The sequence below is a fragment of the Podarcis liolepis genome, assembly GCF_965112155.1.
Source record: "Podarcis liolepis genome assembly, chromosome: 3".
NCBI lineage: Eukaryota > Metazoa > Chordata > Lepidosauria > Squamata > Lacertidae > Podarcis > Podarcis liolepis.
In genome coordinates, this window is record NC_139557.1 from 19,939,517 (window position 1) to 19,952,365 (window position 12,849).

At 42.5% G+C, this 12,849-nt stretch overlaps 1 protein-coding gene across 2 annotated transcripts in view; it reads right to left on the reverse strand.

Moving 5' to 3' along the window:
- Nucleotides 1-12,849, reverse strand: part of WDR35 (WD repeat domain 35) — a 48,540-nt gene that overhangs the window by 3,692 nt on the left and 31,999 nt on the right. For both annotated transcript variants that reach the window (XM_083495492.1, XM_083495493.1), the window contains 4 exons: nt 10,391-10,523; nt 2,246-2,356; nt 1,169-1,333; nt 26-166 (listed from right to left, as the gene is read on the reverse strand). In XM_083495492.1, coding sequence (XP_083351618.1) covers nt 26-166; nt 1,169-1,333; nt 2,246-2,356; nt 10,391-10,523 — 550 coding nt within the window. The remainder of the gene's footprint in view (nt 1-25; nt 167-1,168; nt 1,334-2,245; nt 2,357-10,390; nt 10,524-12,849) is intronic.

Below are 12,849 nucleotides of genomic sequence, written 5' to 3' on the forward strand. Positions count from 1 at the left end.
GCGATCAGGCATTTAGACACCGTACCTCTGAAATTTTCCCCTTGACTTTTCCCCTCTGCGCGTTTTTCATTTGTTCGTGATATTGTTCTACCAGTAAAGCTGACATCACGTAGAGCTTTTTTACACGCAAAGGCTTGGACCTCTTTTTAGCCTCTTCGTCTGCAATCTTTTAAAGAGAAATTTCAAAAGAAATGCACCATTAAAAAACAAAAAGATGAAGTTTATTTTTGTTTTCTGTCTACAGTTTGAGAGTGAAAGCCTAAGGCAGGGGTCAGCAAAGTTTTCCAGCAGGGGGCCAGTCCACTGTCCCTCAAACCTTGTGGGGGGCCGGACTATATTTAGGGGGGGGGGGAATGAACAAATTCCTATGCCCCACAAATAACCCAGAGATGCATTTTAAATAAAAGCACACATTCTACTCATTTTCAAAGTGATAAGCTTTGGTCCAAGTTTAATTCTGGAAGGTGCCTTGCTGCTAATTTTGAGTAACCCAGCAGCCCTGAATACCCCATCCCACTCTCTTGTTGTGGGTCTGCTGGCATTCAATAGGAAGGAATAGGGTAAAGAACTACCTAACCCTGACACTCACACTTGGTTGGAAGCAACCCATGTTTTCACCCCAAATGCAAAACACCACCCCCTTTTAAATATGAACAGGAAATAAACTCCATTTTTTTACAACAGCAGCAACAACAACAAAACCTGAAACAAAAAAGTAACAAACATTTAGATACAAGCTGATAGTTCTGGGCAGCCTTCCTTCGGTAAGAGGCCAAAGTATTAATCTTCACTTGAAACTTAAATGTATTGAGCTACTGATGTATTGCTGAAAATATTGCAGCCTTAGTATACTGATTATGTGTTTGTAAGTTCTCACCTATAGAAGTGTGTGGCTAAAGTCACACACACAGTGAGGAGCTGCTGTTCAGAAAATACATGCCATGCACACCTGTGTGCTTCAAAGCCTAGGTAAAAGGCTTCACTGGATAAAAAATACAGCGTATGATTAGAAATGCATACATTTGTTCCCAGAAACAGAAGCAGCATCGTTGTGCAAAGTTAAACCAAAAGCTCCAATACAAAAAGTAAATCGTCTTAATTCATAAGCATTGCATATTATCAAAAAAATGCACACATATATTGGACAGTTCATCCACAATAACCGTACCTTGAACATGAGCTTAGCAGCGTCAAAGAAATAGTTGGCTTTACGATACAACTCAACAGCATCAAGGGGCTTGTTCTTTTCTAATAATTGAGATGCGTATCTAGCTAGTAGAGAACCAATCTCTTTCATATTGTGTTGTTTAGCCAGTTCAACAGCTTTACTCCACTAGAAGCAAAGGTAACAAACATTAAGTCAATTAAATACAATTATCTATCTATCTATCTATCTATCTATCTATCTATCTATCTATCTATCTATCTCAAAGGTCCATTTTTTCAAGCAGAAGAGCTCTGCTGCTGGAGAAAATTGGTTCAGGCCTTAAGGCTTTGAAGCTACTGGTAAATCCTATTGTGGTGGAATATTGGGACACAACTCAGGGACAGAATCAGTGTAGCTTCTGCTGGTACTCTCAATAGCAAAACCGTACTGGTGTTGCACTGCTGACGTTTTTGAAAGACTCTATGCTTCAGGGTGAGGAACCACTTTTGGGCAGAGAGCCACATCTAGCGCTGGGCAATATCTGGTTTTTAACATTGTGGTATATCACCAGCTAAACATCAGGATATACCAATATATCACGATGTCTGAAATCAAGATGGAGCTACGTAGAGGCATTGGCTGGTCTAATCCTTTCGCCTGTGTTAATTCCCAAAATACCAGCCTAGATTCCAAGGCAGATAATAGCAGCATGGGAAGTCTGTGCATAAGGGAATTGGAACTGGCACAAGGGAATGTAGAAACACCTTCCATCGCAACATCTCCATTGTTGTAAGTCCTGATCTGAATTGTGTTTCTCCACTCTGCCAGCTGCTTTTAGGAAAATTAAAAGGCTGCTGGGAGTTCTGATTTCAGGTCTCTTATGCAATTTGTGGCTTGGCCCTCGGACACAGAGCATAGGAGGATGTAAGCAGCTGGTCAGTACGAATCAGTTGATTATTAGAGGTTATTATGTAAAAGCAATCCTGGCTATTGAGGGGGAAATGATATTAGAATGAACCACTATTAGGTATTAGAATGAAATTAATGTGCAAACAACCTTCCAGTTCAGCAACTCCTTTACTGGGCTTATATTGTTACCTGGTTGAGATTTACACAGATATCTACGGCATCCTTGGGTCTGTTACACTTGAGAAAGGCTGCTACAGCTTGTTCGCACATACCCACAGTAACGAACTTGTGGGCTATGTCCTGCAGGAGACACCAAAAGCATAATTAAACTGCAGAAGGAGAGCATTATTAGGGTGAATGCCAATTCAGTTGTACTCAAGAGTATAGCCTGACTTTATTGGATCTGCTCTGAGTAGGAATAAATTGGCCCTATGTCTGTATTGTCTAAACTGCAGATACCAACTGCAGCTACTTCAATACTAATAAATTCACCATGACATATGCTAACAAGGAGACTACTTTGTCAGATGCATCTGTTCATTTGATGGATGTAGAAGCACAATATCGTTACCATATGTAGTAACTAGCAGAAACTCTAACGTCCTTACCATCTTCTCCATATTTTAGGCACATCAATAAAATTTAATGTAGTGATCAGCTGCGATATAATCTCCCTCTCCCCCCCCCCCCGCTTTATGATAAGCAATGTACCACTTTTCTTCCTGTGTACCCTTAAAAATTTTTTTTTACAGCTGACATTCTTTCTACCGGGGTTTGGTATTAGAAAATTTAGAGCTCTGAAGAGTGTTGAGAAAGAACATGCCCAAGGATATTTTTGTGTTAAATATCTCATTCACACACACACACACACACACACACTCACTCTATCAAAGATGTCTGTCTTGTCACCGTCTTCCAAAACTCAAAATATGCTTTAGGATGAATAACATAAAGGATCTGATTTGTGTAAACCAGTGGTTAGTCGCTGGATGAAGTCAGGCTGTTTTGACAAGCAGAACCATAGGCCCAGACTGAACTAACCTGGCATGCTAGCAGAAACCAGAACAAACGTTTCTGCCGGTGCAAGAGGGCTTTTTTTTTTTTTTAATAAATTTTTTATTGGTTTTACAAAATTTTTAAGAAAAAACAAACAAACACTTAAAATGACAAACATACACGTATAGTTTCAAACCTATTTTCATAAACCTCTTTTCTTGGACTTCCCCTCTTTGCATCCCAATGTCCATGGTTCGACTAGCAACTCCCAATTGTTACTTTCCAATCTCTGTCATCTTAGTCCTCTTTTATATTCTAACCTTATATCCCTGTACCCCCTTGTTTCTGGAAACCACAACATTTTAGCATTCATTAAGTTTATAGTATTCCTTAAGATAACTTTTAAATTTTCTCCATTCTTCTTCCACCGTCTCTTTTCGTTGGTCACGGATTCTGCCTGTCATCTCAGCCAGTGTCATATAGTCCATCACTTTCATCTGCCATTCTTCCAGAGTGGGTAAATCTTGTGTCTTCCAATACTTTGCGATGAGTATTCTTGCTGCTGTTGTAGCATACATGAAAAAAGTTCTATCCTTCTTTGTCACCAATTGGCCGACAATGCCCAAGAGAAAGGCCTCTGGTTTTTTAGGAAAGGTACATTTGAGTACCTTTTTCATTTCATTATAGATCATATCCCAGAAGACCTTAATCTTCGGGCATGCCCACCAAAGGTGATAGAAGGTACCTTCAGTCTCTTTACACTTCCAACACTTGTTATCGGGCAAATGATAAATTTTTGCCAGCTTGACTGGGGTCATGTACCACCTATAGACCATTTTCATGATGTTTTCCTTTAAGGCATTACATGCCGTAAACTTAATGCCGGTGTTCCATAACCATTCCCAGTCAGCTGACATAATGTTATGTCCAACATCCTGTGCCCACTTGATCATAGCCGATTTAACTGTTTCATCCTGTGTATTCCATTTCAGCAACAAGTTATACATTCTAGATAAATTCTTAGTGTTGGGTTCTAACAATTCAGTTTCTAATTTTGATTTTTCCACCTGGAAACCGATTTTCCTATCCTGTTTGAAAAATTCCACTATTTGACGATATTGAAACCAATTTTGTACCTTATGTTTCAGTTTCTCATGACTTTGTAGTTTGAACTTATCTCCATCCTGTTCTAAAATTTCCCAATACTTCGGCCATCCGACCTCCATATTGAGTTTCTTCACTGCTTTAGCCTCCACTGGCGACACCCATCTAGGGGTTTTATTTTCCAATAGATCTTTATATCTTATCCAGACATTAAACAAAGCTTTTCTGACAATGTGGTTTTTAAAGGCGCTGTTGACTTTGTCGTACCAAAGATATGCATGCCAACCAAAAGCATTATTGAAACCTTCCAGATCCAAGGTGTCCGTGTTCTCGAGGAGCATCCATTCTTTCAGCCAGCAAAAAGCTGCTGCCTCATAGTACAGTTTTAAGTCCGGCAGGGCAAATCCCCCTCTTTCTTTAGCATCTGTCAATATTTTGAATTTAATTCTGGGCTTTTTGCCCTGCCAGACAAATTTCGAGATATCTTTCTGCCACCTCTTAAAACACTCCATCTTGTCGAGAATCTGCAAGGTCTGGAACAAAAATAGCATTCTAGGCAATACATTCATTTTGATCACTGCAATTCGGCCTAACATTGACAATTTCAAATTTGACCATATGTCTAGATCTTTTTTAATTTCTGACCAACATTTTTCATAGTTGTCCTTATACAAATTCACATTCTTAGATGTTAAGTAAACCCCTAGGTATTTCACCTTCTTGACCACAGTCAAACCTGTCTCCTCTTGAAATTTCTCCTTTTCCATATCTGTTAAGTTTTTCCCTAAAACTTTAGTTTTTTGCTTATTCAACTTAAATCCAGCTACCTGGCCAAACTGTTGTATTATTTCTAAAACCTTTTTCGTACTAGTGTTTGGCTCTTGCAAAGTCAATACTAAGTCATCTGCAAACGCTCTTAACTTATAATGTTTAGCTCCGACCTGCACTCCTTTGACCTGCTGGTCATTTCTTATCATGTTCAGCAACACCTCCAGAACTGAAATAAAAAGCAATGGGGAAATCGGGCACCCCTGTTGTGTTCCTTTTTCTATCTTGAGTTCCTCAGTCACAACATTGTTTACAATCAGTTTAGCTTTTTGTTCAGAATATATTGCAGCCATACCATTCTCAAAACCCTGGCCTACCCCCATCCCATGAAGATTCTTCTTCATAAAACTCCAAGAAATATTATCAAAGGCTTTCTCCGCATCCACAAAGATCAGTACTGCTTTAGTGTTTATGTTCACCTCTAGCTTTTCCAGAATGTCTATTACATTCCTTACATTATCTGCCAGGTGTCTTTTAGGGAGAAAGCCTGCTTGGTCCTTATGAATCTTCTCCATCAACACTCTTTTAAATCTTTTTGCCAAAATGTCTGCAAAAATTTTGTAATCCACATTAAGCAATGATATTGGGCGGTAGTTCTTGAGTTGGGTCTTTTCAGTCTCTGACTTTGGTATGAGTGAAATATATGCCTCTTTCCACGATTCAGGTGCCCTTTTTCCCTCAAGGATCTCGTTGCAAACTTCTCTTAATGGTTGAGTCAGCCATTCCTTCAGCGATTTGTAGTATCTGGAAGTCAGTCCATCTGGTCCTGGAGATTTGCCCAATTGCATATTCTGAATGGCAGCCTCTATCTCTTGTTCTGAGATTCTCTGGTTCAAATCCATCTTACTTTGGTGAGAGATGTTTTGTAATCCATATTTTCCAAGGAATTTGTCTATATCTTCTTCATTTTGCGGGCCTTGAGTGTAAAGTTTTTTGAAATAACTTAGAAAGCAGTTTCTAATTTCATTGGGTTTAGATATGTTCTTTCCGTCCACCTCTAGGCTTGTAACTGTATTTAATTTCTGCCTTTTCTTCAATTGCCATGCCAAAAGTTTGCCACATTTATTTGCTGATTCAAAAGTCTTTTGCTTCATTTGCTTTATCTTCCATTCAATCTCTTGGTTCATCAATTCCATATATTGTGTTTGATATAACTTAATCTCTCTTAAAATGTCCTGAGACTTTGGTTTTGTTCTTAATTTTCTCTCTCCTTCCTTTATCATTTCCAAAATCTTTTCTTTTTTCTCATTTTGTTTTTTCCTCTTTATTGAATTTTGTTGAATCAAAAATCCTCTCATCACCGCTTTACTTGCATCCCAGATCACTCTTTTCTCCACGTCGGTCCTCAGATTTATTTCAAAATAGTCTTTTAGGGTTTTTTGGGCCTTCGTGAGAATCTCCCTATCTCGGAAGAGGGTGTCATTCATTCTCCATCTAAATTGACCAGTTATTGTGAGTTTCATCTCCATCTTCACAGCGTTATGGTCGGAGCAAGTTTTTGGGCAGATTTCCACTTTCTTAATCTTTGGGGCCATTCCACTAGTGATCCAAATTTGATCGATTCTGGTCCAGGTCATCATTGCTTGGGAGAAGAAAGTTCCCTCTCTCTCCAGAGGGTTCCTTGTTCTCCATATGTCTATCAAGTCCATATTTTCTGTCATTTCAAAAAAAGTCTTAGGGAGTCTCCCTTCCTTACTAACTGTCAGTCTTTGTGCCTTGTCCATATTAGTGGAGACCACGCCATTCATGTCTCCCATGATTATCATATTGTAATCCAAATAGTCAGTCAGGGTTTCATGGAGTCTCTTAAAGAAGTCAGATTTGCCTTCATTTGGTGCATAAATTCCGACCACTAAGAATTTTTCTCCTAGTATTTGTATCTCCACTGCCAAGTATCTCCCTTGTTCGTCCTTGAATATCATTTTTGGGGCCCATTTCTCTTTCACGTATATTACAACTCCTCTTTTCTTGACTTTATCTGATGAAATAAATTCTTGTCCTAGCCTTTTATTTATAAGTAGTCTCCTGTGGCCTCTGGTTATGTGAGTTTCTTGTAGGCATATCAGGTCCAATTGTTCTCTGTTCAATATATGAAATACTTGTCTTCTCTTCAAAGGCCCATTGAGCCCATTACAATTCCAACTAAGGAATTGCAGAGCCATCTTATTATTTTTCTAAACTCCTCCAACAGCTCCAAGTTGTTGCTCTTCTTCTGATGGTGGTAGTTTTTGTCCGGTCGAGAGATTCAAAATCTCTAGTGCTCTCCTCTGTTCTGCAAGTGGGTCCACAGTCCCCTTCTGCAGGTCCTCCTGATTTCTTGCCAGAAATTTGTCCTTGTCTTGAATTGTCTTTATTTTCACCTTCTTTGCCTTGTAGTCAAATGACAGTCCTTGTGGGAACTCCCACCTAAAGCGAATGGAATTTTTCTTTAGCAGAAGAACCAAATCCTTGTAGAAGTTTCTTAAATCCAAAATGTATTTTGGGATGTCTTTAAAGATCTGTACAGCTGAATTTCCGATTTGCAAGGCCTTTTCAAAGTGTAGTCCTAGTATTTTGTCTCTTTCCTCCTTGGATCTGAGTGTGATCAAACAGTCTCTCGGGGTCTTTCTGTCTTGCTTTTTGCCCAATCTGAAGGCTGTCGTAATTTTAATTTCGTCTTCCTCAAGGTCCCAACAATCCACAAACTCCCGTGTCAGATATTCCACGAGATTGTCTCTTTCATTCTCCGGAGTCAGTCTTAATTTCAAGTTTCTCTCTTTTCTCTGTAAGTCCCACAAGGCCAAGGTTGCATCATGCTCACAAACCTTCTTAGCAATCGGCTCTAATTTCTCCTGTGTCTCTCCAGCAGTAGCTTTGGCATCTTCAGCAATTTGGCGCGTGGTAGCATTTTCCTCCACCAATTTATTTATAGATTCTGTATTCTGGTTTAATCTTACTGATATTTCTGTTAATTTTTGTGTGTTCTCTGAAGTCTGTTTTGTCAAAGACTCCAGAGTTTGGTTTATCTTGAGCAGAGCATCTGTCACAGCTTCCATAGAGGCAGCCGTTCCTTTATCTTGTCCTGTTGTTCCTGCTGATCCGGCTGTTGCGCCTGAAATTGAGCCTCTTTTCTTTGTCTGTAGCTGCTGCAGCTGTTGTTGTTGTTGTTGCTTGGTCTTAGCTCTTGTAACTATTTCTTCTTGTGAGCCACTCATGTCAAGGTCAGTTCCCACGGGATTTATTCTCCGTTGGAAAATTCCACTGTCTTAAGCCGTGCCGGACTTTACTTTATCCTCTAGAGGGAGCAAATCAAAATGGCCATAGAACAAAATATCCAAATACGAAGACAAAGGAGACTGTCCAAAGATGTAAAAAAGGAGATTAACACAGTCAAAGTCAATGTTACTAGAAACTTATAACTTCAAGTTGCCACAGTTGCCCAATTTATACTGTTTCTTGTTATAATATACTGTAGCCAGGCACTGCGAAAGCTTTGTATCAAAGTATCACTTTACAGGGAAAAGTCAGTTCAGTGTCCTAAGAAGGCAGACCGTTTCATGCTTTCAGTAGGTGAGACAGCAGAGGTTTTTTACTTCAAATAGATCGTGCAGTTATTGATCTCATTCACCTCCCCTCTGCCCTGCTAGCTAGAGGGGAGATCAAAGGTCTAAATGTCCGGTTTAGCTGATCAAAAAGCGGGTTTCAACGGATGCAAGTTTAGAGTTCCGTTGCTTTCACTTTCATGCAGTCGGGGGGAGGCAGACTTCCTTGATTTAAATCTCCCCGTTTTTAGTCCAATTTTCAAAATTTAAAGGGTCCCGATTATTTTCCAGCTCTTACTCACGGGAATTCAGTCCAGATTTTCTTTTCAGGAAGGAATCGGCGCTCTCCGCTTATGGCGACGCGGCTTCACTTCGCAGGCTGGGTAGCGACTCTCAGCACCGCGCTCACTCCCGATGTCGATCCGTAGCCTTTAAAAAGGCTCTTTCACGGTACCGGGGGGCGCAAAGGTGCCCACCGAGTCTCCTTGTTCTCAGGCTTCAGCGCCTGGGATTTTAGGGGTCCCCCGCTCGCCGTAGCGGGTAAGACCCGAACTTGCGAAGCAGTCCTTCTCCGGAGCTCGGAGGTAGGACCGCCATTAAGCGCTGGCACCGACCGGAAGTCAGTCCGGTGCAAGAGGGCTTTTGGCCCCTCTCTCTTCCCCCAAAATCCACCTTGGAGGGTTGGGGAGAACCCCCCAAAACAGCATGAAGGGGGTGGAGAGGAAAGATGGGGTTGTTCCATCTGGCTAGCAAGAATGCTTGTACTGCTGGAACAAGCAGAGCAGCACGATGCTGTAGCCCTCCCACAAAACATCATCTTTTGCATGTTTACTCAAAATGGCTATGCATTGCTTCCACAGCTGGAGGCAGCAGTGCTTCTGAACACCAGTTGCTGGAAGCCACAGGAGGGGAGAGGGCTCTGTGAGGAGTCCCAGAGCTCACAGGGTTAATGGCTCAAGGGACATGACGTCCTGTCCCCTGGGTGTCCTGTCCCCTGGGTGTGCTGCACGTAGGAAGGTGAAGTTACTTTTACTTTCTGTTTTGGCTGTGAAAGAGAAGCAACATGTTGCCACTCTCTCCTGGCTGTTTTGTTGTTTTTGCTGCTGTACATTAAAGCTTCGTAGAATAGAAGAAGCTGTGTCTGACAGCTATAGTAAAGTAAAGGGACCCCTGACCATTAGGTCCAGTCGTGGCCGACTCTAGGGTTGCGGCGCTCATCTCGCTTTATTGGCCGAGGGAGCCGGCGTACAGCTTCCGGGTCATGTGGCCAGCATGACTAAGCAAACCAGAGGAGCGCATGGAAACGCCGTTTACCTTCCCGCCAGAGAGGTACCTATTTATCTACTTGCACTTTGACGTGCTTTTGAACTGCTAGGTTGGCAGGAGCAGGGACCGAGGAACGGGAGCTCACCCCGTCGCAGGGATTCGAACTGCCGATCTTCTGATCAGCAAGTCCTAGGCTCTGTGGTTTAACCCACAGCGCCACCCGCGTCCCTTTCTGAGAGCTTTACTGCCGTGCTAATAAATCCTTACACACTGGCACACTGCTGCTGCTGCTGAAACTCTGCTGTAGCCGGGAGAAGCGGAATGACTCAGCGCCGTGCAGCAGGTGCATGCGGGACATCACTGCACTTCCAAGGGAAGATGGGTCCGACAGTCCAAACAGACAAGTCAGTTCCCAGTTTCACTCAACAGGTGACTGGTAACACTGCACAGGCTCTTGTGCTCAATTCTGCTTGTGGGTTTCCGACAAGTGTCTGGCTGTCAACTGCGAGAACAGGACACTGGACTAGATGCTCTTTGTATGTTCTTAAGTCCCAGGTAGTCATGTACAGGATTACAGCCTGAGGGTGAGAATTCACAATAAGTAGCTTTCCATACTTACAGGAAGCAATTTGTTGTTTTCTGGAAGCGAGTTAGCCAATTCCTCTAGCGCTTGATAGTCTTCCAGCATATAGTAACATTCAGCCAAACGTTCATGGTTTCTGCCTTGTACATAATATGGCACGGCATTTGTCCTATAAGAAGTTGGGCATGGGTGGGAGAGAAACCAGATCTCTGACTATCTGTTAATATTACCTGCTTGCTATTGTCAGATTGTCAATGTGTTTAGTTTCCTAGGGTCAGTGCTGCAAAAGGATTGATAATTGCACCAGTGACGAAGTAGGGAAACCACAGAATATATCTTATGCTTAAGTTTTCAAAATGGAACGCTTTTTGTGTCTCTTTCATATATATATATATATATATATATATATATATATATATATATATATGCAGGTTTTGGTGTCTTCGGGTGTCTTCCCGTGTAAGAGTTGGGGTGTCTAGGCGACGTTTCGACGAGGTCTCACTCGTCATCTTCAGGCTGGTGCTTTCGGCTTCTTGTTACTGGAACAGAGCAGGGTCTCAGTGTTTGAGTTCCTATAAATACTGTTGAGGGGGTGTGGTGTATAGCCTCAAACGTTCTGGGCAGAGAGGAAGTTCCCAGGTTAGTGTGCCTTTTCTTCTTTTGTTCCTTAATTACTTGAGGGATATCACCACCACCCTGCACAAATAAACTCCGTAGCCAAGACTCTCATCTCCAGAACCAAACGCCTGGCTGACAAAGACCACTTGACAACTGAGTTACAGAATCTCTCAAATGTGTTAATCGCCAATGGATACCAGCAAAACAGGGTTACGAAGCTAATCCAAAAAGAAACACCCCCCAAAAACCAAGACACAGAAGAAAACAATGGCATGGCCCTCCTTCCTTATATCAAGGGCACTACAGATAAAATTAGCAAAATCCTCCATAAACACAATATCAAAACAGCCTTTTGCACCAACCAAAAAATAGCCAATATCCTCAGAAACCCCAAAGATAAAATCCAGTTGGAAAACCAAGGGGTCTATGAAATACCCTGCAAAGTCTGCCCAGCCACGTACATTGGACAAACAAACAGACGAATAAATGCACGTATCGCAGAACACAAGAATGCCGTCAAAAAAGAAGAAAAAACTTCCTCTCTTTTCCAACACATGAAAGAAACAGGACACGAAATTAATTTTGCAGATTCCAAATTGCTCTTTAACATGGAACATCACCACAAGAGAATAATCATGGAAGCCATCGAGATAGAGAAACACCCTCACAACATGAACAAGCGTGACGACACGTCCCGCCTGCCAGACATCTGGAAATTAGCCCTCCCCACAAAAACCGACACCAGAACCAGAGGCACACAGAACGCCATCACCAATCAACCACACCAGACCCAAACCCAGACCCTCTCCACAGATAAATTACAGACACCATCCAGTAGCCAAACCATAGTGGCACCTCCGGATGCTGCACCCCCCCGCAATCCCTACACAGATCTGGCTGGCACAGGGCACAAAACCACAGCTCGCCCCTATACACGAAGCCAAGCCAGAGCACAACTAAGTGCAGTACAGCCATCTTCTCAGAAAAACTCTTCACAAGCTCAAGAGGTCAAGACACGAAAGCTTTAGCAACTAATCCACACCTAATGACCCACCTAAGTGGTACTCAGAATATCACTCAAGAAATCACTCAAGATATCCCTCAAGTAATTAAGGAACAAAAGAAGAAAAGGCACACTAACCTGGGAACTTCCTCTCTGCCCAGAACGTTTGAGGCTATACACCACACCCCCTCAACAGTATTTATAGGAACTCAAACACTGAGACCCTGCTCTGTTCCAGTAACAAGAAGCCGAAAGCACCAGCCTGAAGATGACGAGTGAGACCTCGTCGAAACGTCGCCTAGACACCCCAACTCTTACACGGGAAGACACCCGAAGACACCAAAACCTGCATTCCTGTACCCGTGAAAATCTACGAAAGCATATATATATATATATATATATATATATATATATATATATATCCCTTACCTTTCCTGCCCCGACCTGGCCACAGTGATCCATGCGACGGTCACCTCCAGGCTTGACTACTGTAATTTGCTCTACGCGGGGCTGCCCTTGAAGCTGTCCCAGAAACTCCAGCGGGTGCAGAATGCTGCAGCGAGGCTCCTCACAGGGTCTCTGCCATGGGAGCATATTCACCCAGTGCTTTTCCAGCTGCACTGGCTCCCGGTGCAGTACAGGGTCAGATTTAAGGTGCTGCTTTTGACCTTTAAAGCCCTTCACGGCCTAGGACCCTCGTACCTACGGGACCGCCTCTCCTGGTATGCCCCACGGAGCGCCTCATGGTCCATAAATAGCAACACCCTAGAGGTCGCGGGCCCTAAGGAAGTTAGATTAGCTTCAACCAGAGCCAGGGCCTTTTCAACACTGGCTCCGGCCTGGTGGAACGCTCTGTCTCATGAGACCAGGGCCC